This window comes from Clarias gariepinus, chromosome 7 (assembly GCF_024256425.1).
Source record: "Clarias gariepinus isolate MV-2021 ecotype Netherlands chromosome 7, CGAR_prim_01v2, whole genome shotgun sequence".
Lineage (NCBI taxonomy): Eukaryota > Metazoa > Chordata > Actinopteri > Siluriformes > Clariidae > Clarias > Clarias gariepinus.
In genome coordinates this window covers 14,324,329-14,347,994 of record NC_071106.1, presented here as the reverse complement: position 1 = coordinate 14,347,994, position 23,666 = coordinate 14,324,329, and the positions used below count along the sequence as shown (strand labels likewise).

Below are 23,666 nucleotides of genomic sequence, written 5' to 3'. Positions count from 1 at the left end.
ATTTTTATTCTTTGTCGAAAGAAAACAGAGGTCGCGAAGCTAGTTTGGTTGCTGTCATGCGCACTCGCTCCGCGACCGGCACTAGGACCCTGAAGTAGTACGGTCGCGATTCAGGAAGTATAAAAGGAGACAAGATGGCGCTTCACATTGCTCTGTCATTAAGTCTGCCCATGCCGTTTTTGACGCTTCGCCAGATCTTATGTGATTTTGGGTCCAATTCCTGATTGAGTGTGCGTTGCTAAAACGCGGTGTTAGCTTCTCCGCTTTATTTTGTCGTTTCTCTCGGCAGCGTAACAGCCCGTTAATTCATGCCCATGTAGTGATGGGAAAGACAAACAAGTCGATGCATGTCCATTTTTTTATTTTCTGTGTTGTCAGGCGATATTACAAACCTCCGGGTGGATTCCGTACTCAAATCAAACCAAAAACTACTAAAAGAAAATCTCATCTTACATTTCCGCGTTCACGCACATTGGACTGCATTACTCGCAAAGCATTGCCCGCACTGGACTACACTCCCGTAAACAGCTGCCGTAAAATCAACCTCTCTCTCGCAACAGCGGGTATAATTGTGTAAACTCTTGCTCTCAGCGTGAGAGAGTTCTTACAATGACTCGCGTGGTTATCCTGCCTGTTCGCGCTATTTCCGCGTTTTGATTTACCGTCCACGCTACAAGGGCTAACTGCTAGTCTTCTGGTCCGCTTCCGGTTGACCGTGACAGTTGCATTAACAAAGGCACTCGCTTTCTGGTAACCTAGCAACGTAGGGAGTGATACACTAACGTCAATCATGTAACAGTATCAGGTTTGGTTGCGCCATGTCGTTGTCTCATGCTGGTCTGCTGGATTCCTCTTCAAAAGCAAAAAAAAATGCACTTTGCACTATTTTATTACACTTTATTAGGCATTTCTTACATTTTCTTTCATTTTGCACCTTAAAAGTTAAGAGATAATTGTTAAGTGTTCATTGTGACTTTAGACTTATGTTTACATTTTAATTATTTGAGTTTTCCATGGTTATTGACGTTTCTGTCTTAATAACTGAGGGGACTATGATCACAGGAAGGTTAAGTTTAAAATAAACATGTTTAAATGTAATATATTTTTCTCCTGCTCCTTATTTTAAATGGGTCATAAAAATATCAATAATTATCGATATCGACCGATATGAAACACTAATATCGTGATACAGTTTTCAGCCATATCGCCCAGCCCTAATCTTGAGACAACTTTGGATATTTTTGGATGGCACATCATCAGAAGTATTTAACATTACTACTCAATTAGGCAATCAAATAGTTCAGTGTGTGCCAGGGCAACACTGATCATACCATTACAGTACAGTACAATACTAATACAAGACATGCTGCATGGGGCGTTCAAGTCAAACCGGGACTTGATGCAATTTCTAATGAATGAAGGTGTAAAACTGACATTTACAAAAGACTTCAAGCGCAGTATGGTGATGAGATACTTAGCTGCAGTTAAACATTTGAATGGTGCAAATGTTGTAAAGCTGTCCGTACATCCGGTAATAATGATCCCGGCTGAGGTGGTCTGGGACCCACTGCAGCCAATCCCATAAACATTTAGCGATTTGAATGCCTTATCCTTGAAAAATTGTCTCCAAGATGCGTATCTGTCTGTTCCGTATGTGTTATCATTCACGAACCCACACTTGCTCATTACTTGGAGTTATTCCTACATCTCCTGTACAGTCCTAACCTCACTCCAAGACATTTCTATATGCTTGGATAAGATTAAAGAAGTTCCTGGGAGGCCAGTGTTTTTAACCTGAAGCAGGCAGGATGTACTGAGAAAAAGCAATAGTGAAAAACTGGATTATAAGTGCAATAGTGCAGCATGGGATTATATAAAGTAATAGAGGTAGTTTTACTTTCATAACTATTTTCTACAATTCTGCACGATCAAAAGTCCTGGTTTGATTTGAATGCTCTATTTATGTCCACAGATTCACGCGGTTCACCCTTAAAGACGTTTGGCATGTTGGGCATTTTGCTTTTCCGCTCACAACAATTGTAAAGAGTGATGTCTAAGCTATTAAACAAATATGGACTTCATTTGCAGGACTGCCCCTCCCTGGATGTTTTCTGGCACCAACAATCATGCATCATTTACATTTAAATGAACAGGGATCACATTTTTTCACTAATGATGCGAACATCAGCTCTTGACTTTTCTCTGAATAATTTTATGATAAGGTGCTGCTGACACATTATTGTCTGATTTTGAATAAAAGCACCTGTTCCTAATAAAGTGGTTGGTGAGCTTTCCATCAGCATTAGACCACCCAAAAAAACAAAAAAGAAATCTTAGAGTGTGTGTTCAGTAAAGTGTATCACAGGGATACAGGATCCCTCTGGAAGCCCAGGGATTTGTTTAATTTAACTTATCTCAGCCACTACAGTAATAAATGTCACTGTTTATTGGAGACTAATTCCTGGCCATGTCTGCTTTCTGTCTGGCTGTTTCATGTGCAAGGTTTTGGCAGGGAAACCCTTTGAGGTGCTGTTGGTTGATCTCTTGCGCTTAGGGATTTGGTTCGGAGAGATAAGCCTGACTTTTTGGGTGCTGCGGGTTAAATGCTCTAATCCAGCCTTCTCCTCTGCTGTCCGTGAAGTTAGAACTGTGGAGTGCGTTTAAGAACGAAGACAGGAAGCACTCCTCGTTAACAGATGATGCTTGAAGGGGATTTCGCAGTTTTTACTGTAGCAGAAGATGTCAAATGATTAAAAGTAACTTGCTGCATGTTTTTGTCCCTGTTGTGATGGAGCATACAAGACTATACACAGCACAGGGTACGTATTTACTGTAAAATGCAGTGGCCCCGCAACTGCTGTCGTGTTCTTTGGACTTGTAAGATGTTGTCTAGCATTTTATAAATATGGAGAGAAAAAAAAACTGATTTTATTGTTTTGTAATCATGAAATACACTGCCTGGCCAGTCGCGCACACTGATTGAATGAAATCCTTTTAGCTTTGTGTACAGCACACAATGTGGGGCCAGAAGAAAAACTCTATTGATGTGATAACCTGGTCATTTCATACATTCAGGTCATCAGCTGACTTCATTTTTTTGCCACATAATGTTACTGAGCCTAGACCTGACCAACTAAACCAACCCCAGATCATAACGTTGCGTCTGGAGACTTTTACAGTGGTACTGTTGCTATGCATGATGGGTGCAAAGTGTTAAGCTCTTCCCGAATTCTTACCCTGACGCGTCAATCACTCTGGAAAAAGGTCATCAATCTGTCAGTCTGGACTCATCAGACACATGACCTTTTTCCATTGCTCCAAAGTTCATTCTTTATGCTCACTAGAAAATTCAAGCCTGATTAGTCTGATTAGTCTCACTAACAAGTGGTGATGTTAAGTGGTCATGTACAGAGCTGTTTAATCCTATAAGTTTTCATCACACTGTGTGTCATAATGTTTAATGTTAAGTATTTAAGTGATCTACATCCATTATTTTTGTTATATATATATATTTGTTATATATATTTTTTGTTAATACAAAGATCAACAAATAAGTTGATTTTTCGGCACTAGCCTCTCAGGTTTTGATAATGTGTTTTTAAATTTCAAAATTCTTTAGTTGTTTTCTTTGTTTGATGCCACCCAATAATTTAAGCCCTCCTGAAATGGAGAGTTTTTTGGTCCAAGCAGTATAATATATTTGTTATCTGTACTTAAACTGGTATTTTTCCCCCCCACCGCACTGCTTTGTGAGATTAAACAACTCCTTGTTTTCGTTTCAGTCACTGTCCAATTTTTTAATAATGCACTGTAACTCCAGAAGAATTATGCTTGTTCGGTGACACTCAATACTCTCCAAACTAAATTTTCCCAGCAAGCTTCAGCGTTTCAGAAATTATTTTAGAAAACTCAATACTACACATATTTATTTTAACTTCATATTAATTAATAAATAAATATTAAGTTAAGAACTCCACGGCCCTAACTACACATTTCCTTAATGAAATGGCAAATAACATTATATTAAGAAAAGACTGCATGCATGTTCACATGCAGGAGTTTTTTTGTTTGTTTGTTTTTTGTTTTTTTGCTGGGTTCAAACATGACACCTGGTTATTTGTTTATGTATTTATTTTTGTTAATTTGCGTAAAACATTTTGTAAATGGCATTTTAGCAGCTGAGAACCGCGTCTTGTCAGGAAGCCATCTTGTGGCCTTACATCCTACGCAGAATTTAACTGTGAAACCTAATGCTGTGCGTTTTGATTTTCTTTTAATGATACTCGGAATTTATGTTCTGTCATTTTGTTCAAATTCAAATAAATCATAGGTTATGGAACAGAAGCCTAATCCTCTTAAAATCCAACCTAATCATGGTGTGATCCATATCAGGTATCAGATCTCTCCATTTAACATGATTGGATCAATTCGTCATGTTACTTCCTATTTCATATTGCTTGACAGATGTTATAGTCAGCAAAGGAGACTGAATTCTTGATATATGTACAAAACCACCCTTTCATAAGCCTCGAGCACTCGGATTAGCTCACTTGGCTGAAAATCTTCTTATAAAAAATAAATAAATAAAAAATTCAGTTTGTTTACCATGCACCAAAAAAAACACTGTGGGGGAAAAGCGGATTATACTGTACGTTAAGACCTTGGTTCTGGAGGAATTCCTCCATGAGAATGCAGCCCTGTGATCATCAGCCCATCCCGCAAACAAACCCAGGATCGGCCTCAAGTATTCAGGCCGAGTGTGAAAACGCCCTGAGACACCAGATATCCGATGTCAAAAGTAGAAGGCTTTGGTCTGGACATTGTTTGCTTGTAGAGGGTTTCATATTTTCCTCCCACATATGCAATCCTTTCCAAGATCTTCCAGAACGGTAATAAAATAGCTAATCACTGATTTTCCTCTGATGACCATTCGCGGGGTTTTCTTAAGAAACTAATTGGACAGAGGGCTCGAGTCTATTAACCAGTTAATTATCATTTAGCCTAATCGTGAAGCTATGAAGACATGTGCGCGCCATTTAAGTGCATCGCCTGCAAGCGTTTTCCTTTATTTCTGTAAATTATGAGCGCAGTCAGAACATTCATGCAGTTTCCTGGTGCTGAATGCGGCCTTATGTGTTAGCTTACATGACAGGATTTTCACTGATGGTCTGTCATTATACATTTTCGATGGGCACTCCTCCGTCTGAAAGAGACGTTCGCACTCCATTTATTTGTATATAGAGTCCTGACATATTCCTATTTTAGATTTCAAATTAAATTGTACTAGACCTATATGATGATGGATTAATGCTGTGGTGCTGATGCATGAATTTCTAATGCCTCACTTTGTCTGTTTTTTGGGGGGGAGGCAAAACCCGGCATTTACCAGCTGTAGCATTATTCTGCTTTTTATTTAATCCTCTTTTTTAAAAACCACTTTCCACCTCCAGTGTTTGAAAGGAAAATGCACTCTGAATATAGAAAAATGAGTTTTTCCCCCCTTTCTTCTAATTGGTCCATTTTGCACTTCATCTCCAAGGATATTATCCTCACATGGCTGCTTCATAAAAGCTAAATTGTTTCATTTTAAACTGATTGAGGCTGAATTACAAAAAGCAGAGAACAGGGGGATGAAAAAGCCTCTCTCTCCCTCCTACTGGGTTTTGCTAAACCACTTATTTCAAGCTAAACTGGATTATAGACAAAAGGGACAGCGCTTGAATTCCTCAGCAGGCCGCCGTGGCAGTGCCGCTACGCACATCTCGCATGTCAGAATGTGTTTTCAAGAGGTTCTCATTAAGAACCCAGTATCTCATTTTGAAGATCTACACCGAGATCTGAACTCAACCTGCCTTATCATTCTACTGGTCAAGGACACATCTTGAGTTTTCAGATGTTTTTTTTTTTGTTTTGTTTTTGTTTTTAATTGCCTGATTTATTATAATTTTTTTTTTGTCTGTTTCATTTCTGTTCTTTTTTTTTTTTTTTTTTGGAAAAAAAAAAGCGGGCCATCGCGTGCAGAGCTGTTATTAAAGACGCTCTGTTTGTGTGTGATGCTGTTCAGAGGCACAAGTCTGTTCTTTAAGTATAGACATGTAACTAGTGAGTCTTCAGCACACATATGGATGTGGTTACCAATGCAGAGGTTCTCCGTATGCCAGAGACCAGACAGACTGCAAATGACACAGTTGTTTAAACCCTCCGTGTGTGTGCGGGCATGTTTTTCTATCCTACTGGGGAACGTGTCCCAGCAAGGATGGGAAAATGTGATGGTTTTAAACCCTGTAGCAAGGTTTGGCTAGTCTCAATTAGGAAAACTTTTTTTTTTCTTAAATACAACTACAGGTTTATTTAAGAACTTGTAGTTAAATCAGTGGAAGGTCCTTACGAGGATAGCAAGACCAGGATTTCTGCATGCGTGTGTGAAAACCAGATGTTAACCACCACTATGGTTATCATGATTCCTACATAAATATAACCTTGTATTAAATGACTTGCAAACTCGCGCACGTGTGCACACGTACGTTAAAGGAAGTCTTGACAGAGGAGACGAATTTCACTGGATAGAGGAGTCATGCTTAGTGTTGACACAAACAAAAGATATATACTGTAGTAAGGAAGGAATAGTGAGCGAGTAGTTCACCTGTTAAACTTCAATTTTACTGACTCTACTCACACACTCGTACAAATCCCTTTATCTGTGTGTTTTGCCTAAACGGTGCGAGCATCGTGTTAAATCCCGCTGGGCCCCCACGAGCCGACACAATCCTAGACGCGTAGTCTCCTCGTAAATCTGCCAAGGATCCTGAGCAGCATGCGAGTATTAACACGGTCTCATGACCTCGCTGGCACAAGGACAGAGTTCTCTCCCAACTCCACACTCGCGCTTGGCAATGCCAGCATTAATATGTGCTAGGTGGATTTTCTGCAGGACAAAACAACAACTCTGTTAGAACACCATCTCGCAACCATGAAATTTTTTTATTTTTTTGGGAAACATAATGTTTAAAAGCTAAAAAGATACACTGTATGTGTTGCTGCCTAGAGAAACCCTTTACATGGTGACAATGTGGCTGTTTCTGTTTTTATTTGGCTCTATAGGCTCGCCAGACCTGAAATATGTTTCTCTCTATCTGTCTATCTCAATCTCCATCTAATAAATGTTTCTTTCTATCTGTCTATCTCTATTAATCTCAACCCAGCATCTTAAACTTTAGATTTCCAAGCATTTCTTAAATAAGAAAGGAAAGTCATTTATATACCTAAATTACAATCTGGTCACCTGAGCCTCATTATATATAAAATATAGTTTTATATTGTTTAACTTTGTATTATGTTAAAAAAAAAAAAAAAGTTATATAACAAATAATATTGGACAGTGGATCCTCAGCAGTTTACAGCTCTGGATTACTTATTAGAAGGTCAGTGGATCAAGCCCCAGCTCCACCAAGTTGCCAGTGTCCAATAAGCAAGGCCTCTTGTTACCCCTGTCTGCTTTTCCTATAGTACCTACAGTAGGATATGCACCAAAAAAAAAAGGAATTTTAATATATATCTGACAAATAATGGGCTTCTGCTTAGACATATTAATTAACATAGTAAGAAACTAAAATTAGATGGACACTGCCTGTTGTTACCAGCAGAAAAAAATGTGCCAAAGACTTTTTGTCTATACTGTACAAACATTACATCATGAAAAGCCTCAATGTCTTGCCAGCACCTAATAAATGTAATAATATGAATAATGCAGCTGAAAGGATTCAGAAGCCATACTGAGGTAATGAAACTAGTTCAAGGCAGATGAATACAAATTCTAGATGTGTGTTGTATTTACAGTATACTACCTGGGCAAAAAAAAAAGTCTCACATTCTAAGATTTCATTTAGGTTGGATTATAGCATTCAATGTGGTGGCCGGTTCATGTGTGGAAATGATTCCTCATGCTCCCAGAACCACTCTTGACTTGAAGTCTAGACCTGACCAACCACAGATTGTAACACTGCCTCCAGAGACTTTTATGCACGATGGGTCCATCACTTTTCCTTTCTTAACCTGGAGCGCCCATCACTCTGGAAAAGGGTCAATCTGGACTCCTCAGTCTGCATGACCTTTTGCCATTGCTCCGAAGTCCATTATTTGGTATCTAGCAAGTTCAAGCCTTTTTTCCTGATTCGTCTCACTAACAAGTGGTCTTCTTATGGCCACACAGCTGTTTAGTCTGGGTCCTGTGAGTTCTCATCACATTGTGTATGTACAGAAATGCTCCAAGTTTCACTATTAAACATAGCTGTGGTTTTTGCTGCTGATTTTTTTATAATGCAACTTCAAGTGTTTAAGTGATCTTCATTTATTTAATGTGTTGGAGAGTTCCTTACCCAGTTCCAGTAATTTCCATTCTTATTAGTTGTTTTCTTTGCTTAATATACTGTAAGCTCAATAATTTGACTCTTCTTTTTATTTTGGCTGGGTCTCTTATTTAAGTTGCAGCAATCCAGCAAATCCAAATCACTCGACCTGGACGTGTCTGTGTCCTGAGTAATCATCTTATCCCAATAGTGTTACCCTGAATGTCATATAGTAATACGTCTTAGTGATACTAATATAGCCTAGCAAATGCGAGGTCAGGTCGGTCTTTGAAGACTAATGTGTACAGTAAGATGTGCCATTCCCATAACGTGCCTTTGCTACAAAGATTATTATAATATAGATAATTAATTTAGCACGTGTGTTTATTTAGTAGCATGCATGTCAGGTCCTCTGTGTAGACATGCAGGTGCTAATCACATTATTCCTCCAAGGCACTGAGTGGTAATTGGATTCTGTGGGGGGAAAAACACACAGGAGCAGAAGTGGCTTCCTGGAGTAAACCAGGCTCAAACCTTTTATATATATATATATACACACACACACACACACATTCACGCATATATGCATATTCACTGTGTGCTGGGCCGTATATTGTTACTCAGACTTCCACTTGCTTTGAGTCCTGGTGTGCCATACCCTTATTCAGGCATCCTGAATTCAGGCTACTGTGCGTTTCTGCGTTTCTCTTTAGTCGTCTTGTTCCGCTTGGCCTCTGTAGCCCGCTGCTTAAATACACCACTGGGATGAACCTTTTACGTCCTCTTCACTTCAGTCGTTATTTGTCCTCGCGGGCTTACAAGCTGCTCCTGAACCCTGGCTGAGAAAAAAAAAAAAAAATGCTCAATTCACCTAGACGTGGCATTTTACCTGTATTATTTTTCTAATTAAATTATGCCATTTTGAGCAGATATATTGTGCTTATTTTGTGAACCTATCATTATGGTGACTCTCTCCATCAGCAGTACAGTCAGGTGGTTTGTTTTTATACTGACCTACACTGTTATTGATAATTCAATATTCTTGATGTGTGTGAAACTCTTTTTACAAATAGAAAAAAAAGTAGGTAATACTTCTTGCTTTACTGGAATATTTATTATATAAAGCTATAAGGGTATCAGGGTTTAGCAGAAGTCTTTCTGTAAGGGAGATGTTTACTATGTCCACTACTACTAAGTGCTAGGCTAGATAAGACTAGAAAGATTAGAGGTGAAATAGCCCTCTTTAAGATTCCCCTTGAGAGGGCTTTCTTGGCTAAAATGAACAAAAAGACTGTGGACACCAATACTGCAGGACAGCGTTAGTGGGAATTACAGAGAAAAATACTTTGTCTTCCACTGACATTTCCCATCACAGTTGTCTATGGTACAGAATTATGGATAATAACACTACTACATTAGGAAGTTGTTGATATGACACAGCGTGCACAAATCACTAGCCTGGGTGCCTGGGACAAGCAGATTTCATGTGAGTTTTTTCATTTGTAGTTGTCCAGTGGACAGGAATGCTCAACAACCAGAAAGGGGAAAATAAACCTTGCTTTCTAGTAAATTGCAATGCACCTTTATGTTGTAACTTGAACATATACAGTACTACACACAGGGTACATATTTACTAGCCATGTTCATCATGCCCACATATACTCGCTTCACTTCACGTAAAGCAGGTAGTCCAATCAAGGCTCTGGCAAAAGGCTTTCTTTCTTGATTTCTTGATGGTATCCAAACAGTAGTGAAATGCTAGAATAAGTACATTAGTGTGGCAGGGGATTATATAGAGAAATAAAGATAGTACTTTCTGTTTAATGTAAACATCATACTGGGCATCCCATTTGAGCCTTCCCTTGCCCAATGGACTAGGTAACGCCATGATAGACACAAATTAACTGCTTGGTGATTACTAAGTCATTTATCTGTAAACATATTTTCACTTGGATCAAGTTTGGACCAAACTGTATGTGAGAATTAGGCCAGTTATCACTTCTTTGCTTAGGGTAATACAACAAGTCTAAACAGGAAATTATAATTACTTGAATTTATAACTCTATTATCTCTAATTCATAACTCTAATATTACTTAAGCTAGCTCATCAGGAGTAAACAAGAAATAAATGGCCCGTTTTTTGTCTTAATATTGTAAAATGACCAAATTATATGTAAATAATACCACAATCATTTCCATGTTGGCAGGAGGACTGAATCTAATTTTGGCACTCCAGTAAGATGGATAGGTATTGGTATTAATGTTTATTTGGTAAAGTCGGAGAAATGCATGTATAGGCCAAGAGAACTGTTTTTAGGTCTTTTTTATTATTATAATTTTTAATCTTGACAAATTACTTGCCAGCCCTTTACTTCTTTTATTTTATGATTGCAAACCCCAATAAAGCGGATGAGAAAAGACATACATCTCCACATTGGCCAGGAATGTTAAATGCGTGCATATCCTTTCAACTTGGTAATAAAATGCACTGTTTCTTCTTTTTATAATGCTGAATGATGTCATGGTGAAATCATACATAGCATATACCTCATGGTTAAACAAAATGTGCATGAATGCTATTTGTGTTCCAAATTGCACTCATGAGGTACAGCAGTTGTCAGGTTAAAGACGGAATCTGGTAAAGATTTAAGCTCTGGTTTTACATTCACAAACTAAACGTAAAGCTCCATTTCTTATTTTTATATCTTTATATTTCTCTGTATGGTCGAAATTTGGGCGCTCATTACTATTTTCTCTGTACTTTAGAAAAATCACATGCGCCTCCTGCCGAGTGTGTTTCTTCTTGGCTCCTGGGGCATCTTCCTGCTGGGGTTCCGTCTATACTGGATGGGCAACAAACCTCCGAATTTCTCCAACTCTGACAACCCTGCAGCAGACAGCTCATGTCTTCTGACCAGGATACTCACATTCTTTTACCTACCTGCCATAAATGTGTGGCTCCTCCTTTGCCCAGACAGGTTGAGCTTTGATTGGTCCATGGACGCGCTACCCCTTCTGAGGAGCATCACAGATTGGAGAAACCTCCATACCATTGTATTTTATGCCACACTGCTGGCTTTGGCTTGGTTTGGCCTCTTTAATCGAAAAAGCAAGGAGAAAGAGACAAACGGGAAGGCCCATGTAGCAAATGGAAAGTCCAGCACAAATGGACACAGTTATCATTCAGAGTATGAGAACTCTATTCCAGACTCAGACTCTGTTCAGACAAATGGGGCCAATGGGACAAAAAAGCACTATATAGCTAGGACTTCTTTGCCCACCACTGAAAACGTAGTGGTCTTCTCATTAGGGCTTTTGGCCATCCCTTTCCTCCCTGCCACCAACCTTTTCTTTTATGTTGGTTTCGTGGTGGCAGAGCGAGTCCTCTATATCCCAAGCATGGGCTTTTGTCTGCTGGTGGCAGTGGGCATGAGGGCACTCTGGATCAGACTAAGGACAAACTCATCCAAGACTCTGGTGCTTGCCTGCAGTGCTTCTCTAGTGCTGCTATTTGGAGTTAAGACATTTCTGAGGAACCAGGACTGGCATAATGAGGAGATGCTGTACAAGTCAGGAATAGCTGTGAACCCTGCAAAAGGTCAGTTACATATTTCTGTGCTTTCTTTGTATGTCTCAGTAAGGACATTTATGGAAATTTAATTGACTTTGAATTAATATGGACCGATGGAACTTTATCAGGATGATCCAAGTAGATCCTGCATTAGCATTTATGGTCCAAATTCTTTTAATTAAAAAATAATGCAATTAAAATTTGACTAATGAAAGTTACAGTATAGTTTGGAGTTTATTAAACGTTAAGGCACCTAGCTATTAGTACAGTTTTATTTGGGGAATTTAATATTTACAGTGTTTAGTATTTGATCTTGTAAAATTCCAGACTACTCAATGCAGGTCAGTTTGGGGATTCATTTAAAAGTAAAAACAGTAAAACCCAAATGAAAGTTACCATGCATTCATATACACATGATTTTCTTGAGCATTATTATTAATATAAATTAATGTGACTTAAATCAGTTTTTTTCCCCCTATCTATTTTTGGCATGCTGGGCTAATGGGACTTGTATGTCACCTGTACATTTTTTTTTTTTTTTTTTTTTTTTCAAACTACTATTTTTGGGGAAGAAAAAAAAATCCAAATGTCTTTCTCGTTTTCTTCTGTAGCTTGGGGGAACCTGGGAAATGTTTTAAAGAACCAGGGGAAGGTGGCAGAGGCTGAGCAAGCCTACAGACATTCTCTCTACTACCGAAGGAACATGGCTGACATGCTATACAACTTGTGAGTAAACACTCATCCTTTTGCTTAGGCCAGCCGAGGCAATCGCACACTGTATTCCATAAAGAAAAAAAAATAGACAACATGATCAATAATCATGCATTTGTCCCCTGCAGAGCGACTGCAGCTTTCTTATAAACCCCGGAATCTGTGTATTTATACCTGGAATTCATAACACACAAAACCTAAGGACTTGTAGCACAGACAAAAATAATTTAAAAGTAGAAGAGACATTATGTTTGTGTCACTCTTACAGTAATCTAACAACATAAAGTACAGATTGAGGCTTGGTGTGGGAACAGATACTGAATTATTAAAACGCTATGCTGGTCTTCCATCGGTTATGCTGTTTCATTAGCTAAACCAGCACCAGACCAACACTAACCAGCAAGACCAATGCTGGTGGTAAGGTTTCATCAGCTTAAATATGCTGGTCTTCCATCAGTTATGCTGGTTTACCAGCCAAACCAGCATCAGACCAGCAATAACCAGTATTAACCAGCATATAAATCATGCAGGGTCTAGCCAGCAAACTAAGCATAACACTGTTGTTGCAGGACAAGTATTTTACCTAACTAATATTACTAAAACAGCTGAATAGTAGTAGTAGCCTTAATATGGGAGCCCCCTAGTGACAGGGAGGAATTGGCCACGACTAAATTAGGGAGAAAAATCTGGAAAAAAAATAAAATAAATAATTCACCACAAAGCTAGCTAATGTTTGGATTAGTTTGGATTTAACCAACTTTACTAAAAAACTTGTAAACATTATTTTAACAAAAATTTATTTAAAAAAAGAAATAGCCCAGTTTAACTACCAGCTGGTTAATGTTTTTCCTTACAACAGTTATGTAAAAAAGACATTAGCCTGTTTCAATAGCAAGCTAATGTTTGGTTAAATAATATTTGATGAAATAAAGACCAGGTGCTACCAAACTAGCTAACTATTATGTTGTTCAAACACTAGCCAGGTTCACTAAGAAGCTAGTGAGTCAAAGACATGTGGAAAAAGAAGTCATGATTGTCTTATATTAATATACTGACATTAAAATTATTGCAATTAATAGCAGGTTAGCAAACACTGAGCTAGCTAATGTGTAGTTTAAACATTAGCCAGGTTCACTAAGAAGCTATCTACTTTTGGGCTAATGGTTTTCTGACTAAAACATTAGCCTGTATTTGCTAACAAGCCAAGCCATGATTACCTAATATTACAGTTTTATACTGAAGAAATCACCACATTTATAATAAGGGGAAAGCCCAGTAGCCAGGTTTGTTAACAGGTTTTAGTGCTTAGGCTCCCAGATTGTCTCGGTTTTGTTATCAAGGGAGACATTGCCCAGCTGAGAGAAAAATAAATTGGGCACAAACCCCAAACATTTCTATTTTCACCCAAATAATATGGGCTTGTTTAATAGCCTATTAATATCCTAATTAATGTTGTGCCAAGTGTTCTCTGGCACATTAACAGCAAATGCAGCTTCCCTCCACTTGTGATCATCTCATTTTCAGGTCAGTAAGCAAGCTGTAATGCATGTAAATGCTGACAACTTAATGAGTATCACTGTTTTCCTTTTTTCTCCCCCCTCTCTCTCAGGGGTCTGCTGCTACAGGAGAACAACAAGTTGTCAGAGGCTCTGCACTACTATAAGCTGGCCATCGGGAGCAGGCCAACTCTCGCTTGTAAGTGTGCTTTCATTTTATTGACAATTTCCAACTCCTGCAGCCGTGACTGTGCCAAGGCAACTGCAGATTTAGCTCTGTGTGTGAGCTTGTGCGTGGGTTTTTTTTGTTGTTGTTGTTTTTTTTTTTTTACCTCAGGCTTTATTGAATGAATACATGACTACCAAGCTTTCTGGATACCGGAAATCCCACAGTGTCAACCAGTTAGTTTGCTGTATTATCACATCTATAATCATATTTACAGTAGGTGTGTGTGTATATATATGTGTATGTATGTGATTTAAGTCAGTTGTGCAAAACTTTTATTTTATGGGAATGTCTGAGTTGCCTGAGTAGCTGGTCCGAGATTGATGTTTTCCTGCATTTCCTATAATGCAATTCTACAACCTGCTGATAAAGGTGTCAGAAGGAATTAGCTCTCGCTCCATCTCTACTTAGAGAGAGCAATCCAGCAGTACGCTAATGCTTCTAGTCTGTCCATTCTCTCATCTCCTCATCTGTACACTCTGCTTAAACAGATTACATTCCAATAGCTTTAACTTGCATGATGATATCGCTGTGGATGTCATCTCATGAACTGCTGCTAAGATGCATAAGGGCTCAGAGACCAATGTTTTCTTTTTCGACTTGTTTAACCTTTTTTCGGTTTTGTTATGTAAATGAGAAAAATATTGTGTTCTTTATAATTTTTTTATTTATTTATAAATTTATTTATTCATATTTTTTAGGAGCAAACACCAGTCTTGCTTTAGACTTTGGAATGCCGTTGTTATTTTGTGCTAGCAGTGTCCAACTTTTTGATGTAATTAAGCATACAGCATCAACCAACAAATTATCATCAGAAACAGAAGAATGTCATATTTGATGAGGTTCCAAGTGGTCTATACTTTTAATGCTACTGTTATTGCAGTTCATTGCCCTCCTATTTTGTACTGCATCACAAATTTTAAGGAAGATCCTGTTATCCATTTTAAACATAAAAGGCCTCATATGTAATGACTTGTTATTAAAGGCGAGCCAAGACTGCAGTCCCATTTCTATTCATTGTGTGGGAGGTAAAGAGGAGGTTAGAACGATCAGGATTGATCAGCACCCTCGAGCCACATAGACAATGACTAATATATCTGATCCACTGCAGAAAATGGCTATTTAGCCCAGCAAATAAAAATAAGCTAAATCAGAGGTAGTCCATCATGACCCTTGGATTTCAGCCTGCCGAAGAAATCGATATTTCCCCTTACTCTCGCTTTAGACTGCATCCCCTGAGTGCTGAATATGTATTGGCACCCCGCAGCCCAGCCTGCCAATTCATCTGCCACAATCAGCGGGAGACCTTCCCTGAGTCCCAAAGAACCTAATTACCCAAAGCCCTGCATGGTAATGGACTTTCACACTTCTCTCCCTTCGCTCTCGTTCACCCTCTTCTCTTTCTCTGTTTCTCTCTCTCTCTCTCTCTCTCTCTCTCTCTCCCTCAGCTGCCTACTTGAACACAGGTATTATCCTGATGGACCTGGGCCGCTTTGACGAGGCCAAGCGAACTTTTCTTACCTGTGCCGACATCCCCGATGAAAACCTAAAGGATCCTCATGCACATAAGAGCTCCGTCACCAGCTGCCTCTATAACCTAGGCAAGCTGTTACACGAACAAGGACACCAGGAGGTGAGTTGTGGCCTCATATGGTAGTGTAGCTCCACATATGTTGATATTGTTTGTCTTTCATTTCAGTATTTTAGTAAGCCCTGTGACATTATAAAGGTCTGGGAATCACTTAATGGCAGTGTTATTTATGTGATTTGTCTCCAAATGGAACTTGTAAAGGCTTAATGTGTTGATTGGAATGCCTTTTGTTTCTGGCACAGGAAGCCCTGTCTGTGTACAAAGAAGCAATTCAGAAAATGCCCAAGCAGTTTGCACCTCAGAGCCTCTACAACATGATGGGTGAGTGCATATGATTCTATTGTCTGATGTGAATGGACATGAACATGATGTCATGTGGAGTACGCCAGTGTTTCCGTGTTCAACTTTAATACTATAGTATAGGTTGATTATATTCAGTTTTATTTGTATAGCAGATTTACCAGTGGAGTTCTTGTGTACAGTATGTGACCTGCTTGCCACTTGCCCAGGCCTTGTACAGCGGGTGTTTTACAAAAGAAAAGAAAAAAACACATGTACAGTAATTGATATGTAATTTGTAAAACAAAGTTTTCTGTGAGATCTTTTACCATTTTTGAAAGGTTGTTTCTTTTTGTGCTAAACTCTAAAAAGAAATGAGGAAATAAATTTAAATAAAAAGTTTAGCGACAGGTTTTCAGGGCTGTGAAGTTGCCGTGAAACATGACACGATGCATGCTTGCCTTATATCTGCTATTGCATATTAATAGTGAGAATAAGAAATAAACTTTTGTGGCTCTTTCACAACGTTGAACATAAGTATTAATGAATCAACATTGCCTGGTATTGTAATTTAAGAGGAATAAAACACTTGTTATTGGTATGTACTGGTATTGGAAAATCGTCACTTATAGGTAATATGGTACATGTTACGCCCTTCATGTTATGCTACTCAGGCACCCTAATTTTAACTTTTATCCCACAAAAGAGCATGCTGGTATTTGATTCTCTATGCATCATATGGAACCGAGTCAACTTCCATCTCAATATAGCACATCAGGTTTCTGGATTATATATGTACCATATATATGTTTATATGTCGATTTAGAAAGAATATGAATAGAAATAGTGTTTAGCATAGTAAAGATACAAACAAGCAGGGTTGTAGGAAAGATGTCAGTTGGACTTGAAAATCAAGCAAGCTGTAAAATACAAAATTACAGTGTTAGCCTTCAGCTGCCAATGTAGGTCATATATTGATTTTTGCAGTGTCTTTTTTTTTTTTTTAAACTAAGTCTGACCTTGACATCAACTATGACCCGACCATCCATCTAGCCTTCTGATACCAGTTATTTCCTCTGGTATTACTTTCACAGTTTTTTCTTGATCTATATTATATTTTTTATTATTTAGGGCTTCACTCTCCTCACTCTTAAGCAGACCCAGAACAGTCTCACCAGAAAAATGTGACTTGACAGGCGAGTTAAGATTATAACCTCAGGATTTGAAATTTTCCGCCATATATTATAGTAGTATTTAGACACCTTCTGCGATGAACATCCCTGTGCTTTACAAAATAAGTGGGTAATATAAAAAATTGGTCTCTTTTATCGTCATCTCTGTAAAGTCTAATATACAGTAAATTATTTGATTATTGCATGGTCTCAAATTTCAGCTTTGGAGTTTGTATTTCAGCTTTTCTTTCTGTCAGCTGCACATTGAAATAAGCTTTTGCCACACACCCGTGTGTCTTTCAGCACTATAGTATTTGTGTCAGTTTTAATTGACTCTCAGTATAACTCTCTAGCCATATAACTGAGGCAGAACTCCAATTTTAGCCCAACACATGGGGCAATGCAGCCACGTTAAACCTCAACTGCAAACTCTTGAAATTCTTAATATAGCAACTAAATATTACTGAGATTGCAGGAAAAAAAAAATCTCCATTTCGAGCGTTCAAGTTATCAAAGTATCAAGTTTGCATCCTGAAGTCTGTTTATAGGATTGATTTAATACAGTAATATTTAGGTTTCTTTTTGTGACTGTTCCCAATGTCTGATTAAAATATTTGTCTTTGTAACATCATAAATGACAGACCATTAAGTGATATTACAAACTCGTTTCTATTCAGTGAAATTAGGTTTGCTTTAGGGCGTTATCAGATAATGCGATTGAAAGTAGAACTGAAGCAGATGCATTCTTTTATCCAAAAATACTTCATAACAAATTATAGTGATTAGGCTAGAGCAAGAGGGTTAAAGCATAATCATCCAGTCGATTATGTTAGCAGTAATGCCTGACTTGAACATACCTTTTAAATTACATATCCGGTACTATAAAAGAGGACATGGGTGTGTATTGGTTTGTGATCCAGGATACAAGTTCAAGGGGAAACTCCATCTTAGTGATGTATTAGTCACCCTATCTTTTTACGATAATTATATTAAAACCATAGCTTGGCACTTGGTCCCTGTAATAATCCACACGGTATGGGGAGGGGATATTATTACAGGTGCTGGGCTGCTTTAAGCCTGGTGTCAGATGATGTCTGAGGGATCAGATTGTGTGTGTCTAGCTTGAGTTGCCGAGAAAAGCCTTTAAGCCCGAGCAAGGTTAACGGCGAGCCTCTTTTCCAGGGCAGTACACTGATGTTAGCCGCACAGGAAATCAGCCATTAGCGTAACTCCTGTCTTCTTCAATTCCCTTCACAAAATGTTTTATCAGATTGTTTGTGGTGTTGCGAAAGTGGTTGTTTGAAATTGGGCCACAAGCTTAATGTCCTTTAATAAGCAAAGAAAATGAGTCAGAGCATAGAACATTACGTTTATAGTTTTGATATCTACATATCACATCAGTTTAAAACAATAATTAAAAAATAAAGCAGCAGCTACACTTTTACTATCAGCTTCAGCTTTTACTATTCAGTTGGCTGTGAAGGTGCCAGATCAAGTTTCACAGTCAGTTTGATTTGTCTTGGGTCACTTTCAGATGACTGCCTGTTATAGGATCTGGTAATAAAACAAAGGAAAGGGGGATGTGTGCTTCTATAACCTCTGACCTCTTAACCTGCCCCCTGTCTCTACCCATTACAGGCGAGGCCTACATGAGGATGAACAAGTTAGCCGACGCTGAGTATTGGTACAGAGAGTCTCTCCGGGTCAAACCAGACCATATACCAGCGCACCTAACCTATGGCAAGCTTTTGGCCATGACGGTAAGAACAAACACCATGACGGGCACTCAGATTCAAGTTCTTTAGGGGCAGATTTATATATATATATTTTTTATTTTGTTGATGGTTTAAAATCATTTATAGGAGTCCAAATGTTAAAACTTCCAATAGAATGTGGCTTTCATTGTGAGGTTCTTTTCCTGCCCCTGTCTCTTCTCATTTCCAGCCCAACCGTTAATAACCATACATCTCACGCTGTAGCCTGCTGACCCTTTCCTAAAGAAAGAAAACAGTGGTTCTTTCAGTTACCATCTTCCAGAATAGTGAGCTCGTTCAATGGAGATTTGTTCCAAACTGCCCAGTGTGTAAGATGAGTACATCAGATTTCAAAAATCATCATCATAAATCATCATCAAGTTGTCAGGTTCAGTTAAACTTGAAAGGATGTACCTTAAAGTTGAAGAAATGCCAGCAAATGACACAGCTCATTTATAGTGGTCCAGACTTCATGTCTTTCTTAAAACCAAATATTGGTTTTCACTTTCTTTATAAGGTTAGAAGAAGAGAACAGTTGTGCACTGTATTTGTCGTGACTCGAGTTTCAATGTTCCACTGATATTGAGCCTTCTTGTTTTGCTGAATGATTCTTACTCTCGATGTTCTACAGTTCCCTCGACAATTAATGCTTTTCGATATCCAGCACATCAAGGCGAACAGGAAGCAGTCAACCAACTTTTTGAATGATGCTTTTTGGGCAATAAAGGAACAAGTGCAGTCCATTAGAGAGCACTTTCTGCAGAGTTTGAACCCATTGAAGTGAGGAAACTTGTCTTGACTTCAGAGCAGTCTATTGATTTTGAAGCAGGGAGGTAGCTTGAACCTTGCAGCCTCATTTATTTGCTGATAGCTGGATATGGAGAAAGTGAGTGGTGAGGGGGCTACAGAGTTCTCAGACAGCCCGACACTTGAGTAACCTTGAAAAGACCTCAAGAAGAAACTGAGAATTTTATTTTAAATGTGTTCGAGGTGTCTCCTTAAGTATGTAGTAGTTGGGCTTCAGCATTGTGGTTTCTTTGCATGACATTTTTAGTTTGAGTGGAATATTAAGTAGTAGTCCACTTTTATTTTTGCTTTGCTTTACATAATGAAAACAGATGTCTTTTTTTTTTTTAAATGACAAATCATATGCCAAATTGGAAACACTCCTGTTGTAAAATATGGTCAGGTTTTAATGTAATAGCTATAATGGATGATGTGAAACACAAAGGATTTTACATCGCTTAAAAAATCTAAACAGATGTGAAGATGTGAAACTGACCTTTGGATTTCCTACTTTCTTTTCTTTTTCATATATAAAACAAGCTGTCGGGTCAGCTGCATGCTGTCGCGCATGATCTGTTATTTGGAATAAACCTGCAAAACGCCTCCATCAACCTTTGATGTTTACACACACACACCCAAATTACACAGTGTTTGTCATCGCGGTGTCATGCTTAGGGTTCATTTGCAAGCAGGGGGTGATGGAATACGGGTAAAGGGGAGACACAGGATGATGTGATGAAAATCAATGCTTTCCCCCGCTGAGCTGAACCACATGACCTTTCTGCCCTGACCCCAGTCGGTGTTGAGGCAAAGCCCAGAAGTGTCAGAGGGCTTCTCAACCGTGTTATCAAATTCTGTCATTTCCGCAGCTAATCCCACTCAGGCTCTTTTCAGAAACACCTCTGCTTGCTCAGAACAACGGCCTCTCTATTGTTTGTCTCATGTCATGCTCCAGTTAGGGGGTGGGGAGTGTGAGGGCACTATAGATACACACCCACACACACACACACACACACACACACACACACACACACACACACACACACACACAAGTGAGAAAGTGTGTTATGATAGTTTTTCTGATACCAAAACCAATATGTCTCTCAAATTTAAATGGGTCTTAATTGTTTTAAATGGAAGATTCCATCACTTTCCGTGGTGAATTTAAGTGAAGGATTGCCGGCAATCGTAATTTAGTGTTCACTGAATTCACAGGAATTTTTAAATTAAAATTTTCTGTTATCCGGAAAGTCTTTTCCTTGAACGTGTTTGTTCGTTTTAGGGTCAGAAAGCTGAAGCAGAGAAGTACTTTATGAAGGCCATTCAACTTGATCCTACTAAAGGAAATTGCTACATGCATTATGGTAAGTGCTGTTGTATTTTAAAGGGTTGAAAATATTTATTAGATTTTTTTATTAAATATATTCTGTACTTAATATTTTTTTAGAAAAATGTACACTTGTACTGTGAAGGTTTTTTTTTTTCTTTTTTCCTCTCTTTTAGGAAAAAGTTTCAATTAAATCTTCTTTAAAAACCTTAAAAAGCTAGAGCCTTTTAGTGAGAATGTTAGAGAATAAAGGTATTGGCTAATAAAATTATTACAAAGTCCTGTCTATCATTAGTCTATTATACAACACAGTCATTTCTTAATAATTTTTAGTTATTTTAAAGAAAAAGTACAACTTTTTCCTCACTTACAATTGTATTTAGTGTTGTGGAAAAACTAAAAAAATTTTTTTTTTTTATTTACAGATAAAATAATAAAAACAAATACAATATATATATATATTTTAAATATTACAAAAATTACCATTTAAAAAAAAAACTGTCCAGGCACATATTTAATTAATGATTATACTTTTTAACTGAATTGTTGTCAAGCACATAGAGATTAAACCTTATTTACTTTGTTAAACCTGATTTATACTGAAACAAAGAAGAGTAACATCTAATCCTAACATGCTCCAACAGCATCCACTATGCCTCATGAACATTCAGTGCCTCTTCTGGTTTACACACCTGGGTTACATGGTAAAAGAAATGGCACTTGTTTTTATGGTTGTTTCCATTACCAAATTAGTAGTAGTAATAATAATAATAATAATTAATAATACTTATCATTATTATTATTTGCAAAGACATACTGTAAGACCTAGTCCAAACAAGCAGTCTAGCATTGGGTTTTCAACGGTATCTGCTGGTAGGTAAGGAAATACAATAGGCACATAGGATCATGTGTTTTAAACCTTAATAAGAATATAACCGTTTTTATAATACATGGCAAATTGTATTTTAATACTTTTGGCCTCCACTGTAGTTAAAGTAATATCCTACTCCACATAGAACTGCTACTACAAGTTCTTCCTTTTCCTTACCCTGCTGGCCAAACCTGAGGCCAAGTTTGTGCTCTCTTTTCTCCAATAAATGAACTCTGTGTTGATGTAAGCCCATGTTCCATGTGGGATGGAGAGACATTATTACCGCAAAAGCAGGAAGTTCATGCATGACAGATCGGAGGCACAGTAATGAGCTGTTGTATCTCTATGGGGAATTGACATGTATTCATGTGTGTGCATGAATTATGTCCTAATGATGTCCAATGGCCATTGGGAAGTCCTCTGAGACAAGATTAAAATAAAGTAATATAATTGATTTCAACTGCATGCATTTATGAAAATACATTTCTAGTAAGCATGAAAAGAACAGGGAGTCACTTGTAATATTACCACAGGTTATCACTAGTAGACTCTTGGAATACTTTTCTTGCCAACACCTGTGCATCATTTTCCACAAATTCCTTTTAAATCACATTTTTCACGTAGCCAACTGGGCTCCAGACAGAATTTTCTGAGTATAGCCCAGACCGCTATCAAAGTAGTGTTGACTAGACCTACTGACAGGTCTAACTGCCAAGGAATCTACATAGTGCTGCGTCGTATGTCTGATCAGGGATCACATGGCGCTGTTTGGCCAATAAATGAAGACTCACACGTTTATCTGCATTGTTCTCTAAACTGTACTGAGCACACTAGAGAATACGACTCCTAATGTTTCTTACCTCAGCAATACCGCGTATGGATTTCTAGAGTGGATCCTAATTCAATCTGAATCCTTTCCCTATGGGGATTTGACTGGAAAACATTTCTCCCACATTGCAATGCGCACAAGATTAAACGCAGGCTGTATTTGTCCTTTCAACCCACATACAGTATGTAGCCCAAATCAGTAATGGTGGAGCACTGACATTTGCTGGAGGGCACTTGTAGTGGTTCAGGTTTCCTCCACAGCTATTTGGGAAAGTATGTAGGTTTGGCCAGACATTATGGGAGTACGATGCTTTGGAGACCTTACCAAAGTCAGGGCTTTGTTTTTTCTAGTGTGAACCTGCAGCTCAGCTCCTCCTCTAGTCAGTATCCACATTTTTTATTTAGTTATTTTTTTAGATATAAGAAATTTGAGAAGTAGTCCTATCAGCAAATCTTTTCACACCTGTTTGTTAGTCCGTTGGCTTAGTCTCAATCAGAGAAAATTTGATTCTTTCGGTTCCAAACAAAAAAAGCATCGACAGATGCATGTGTACAGCTGAAAATCTAATCTTAAATTTATAAGACTAAAAAATACACTTATTGGAAATAAATAAACCTTTGCCAAGTGTGCATAAAAATCTGATTACAATTGTCACAAACTCCAGTGTTTATTTTTTACAGTTCTCGCTTTCTAGGCTTGATTCAAAGA

The 23,666-nt window shown here is 38.1% G+C and overlaps 1 protein-coding gene across 3 annotated transcripts in view; it reads left to right on the top strand.

The window, feature by feature from the left end:
* Positions 1-23,666, top strand: part of tmtc2b (transmembrane O-mannosyltransferase targeting cadherins 2b) — a 110,193-nt gene that overhangs the window by 74,754 nt on the left and 11,773 nt on the right. For all 3 annotated transcript variants that reach the window (XR_008360919.1, XM_053500804.1, XM_053500805.1), the window contains exons 3-9: positions 11,112-11,943; positions 12,528-12,642; positions 14,237-14,322; positions 15,798-15,982; positions 16,183-16,261; positions 19,030-19,151; positions 21,214-21,295. Coding sequence is in view for 2 of the 3 variants with exons in the window: in XM_053500804.1 (XP_053356779.1) it covers positions 11,112-11,943; positions 12,528-12,642; positions 14,237-14,322; positions 15,798-15,982; positions 16,183-16,261; positions 19,030-19,151; positions 21,214-21,295 (1,501 nt within the window). In the remaining variant the exon portion in view is untranslated. The remainder of the gene's footprint in view (positions 1-11,111; positions 11,944-12,527; positions 12,643-14,236; positions 14,323-15,797; positions 15,983-16,182; positions 16,262-19,029; positions 19,152-21,213; positions 21,296-23,666) is intronic.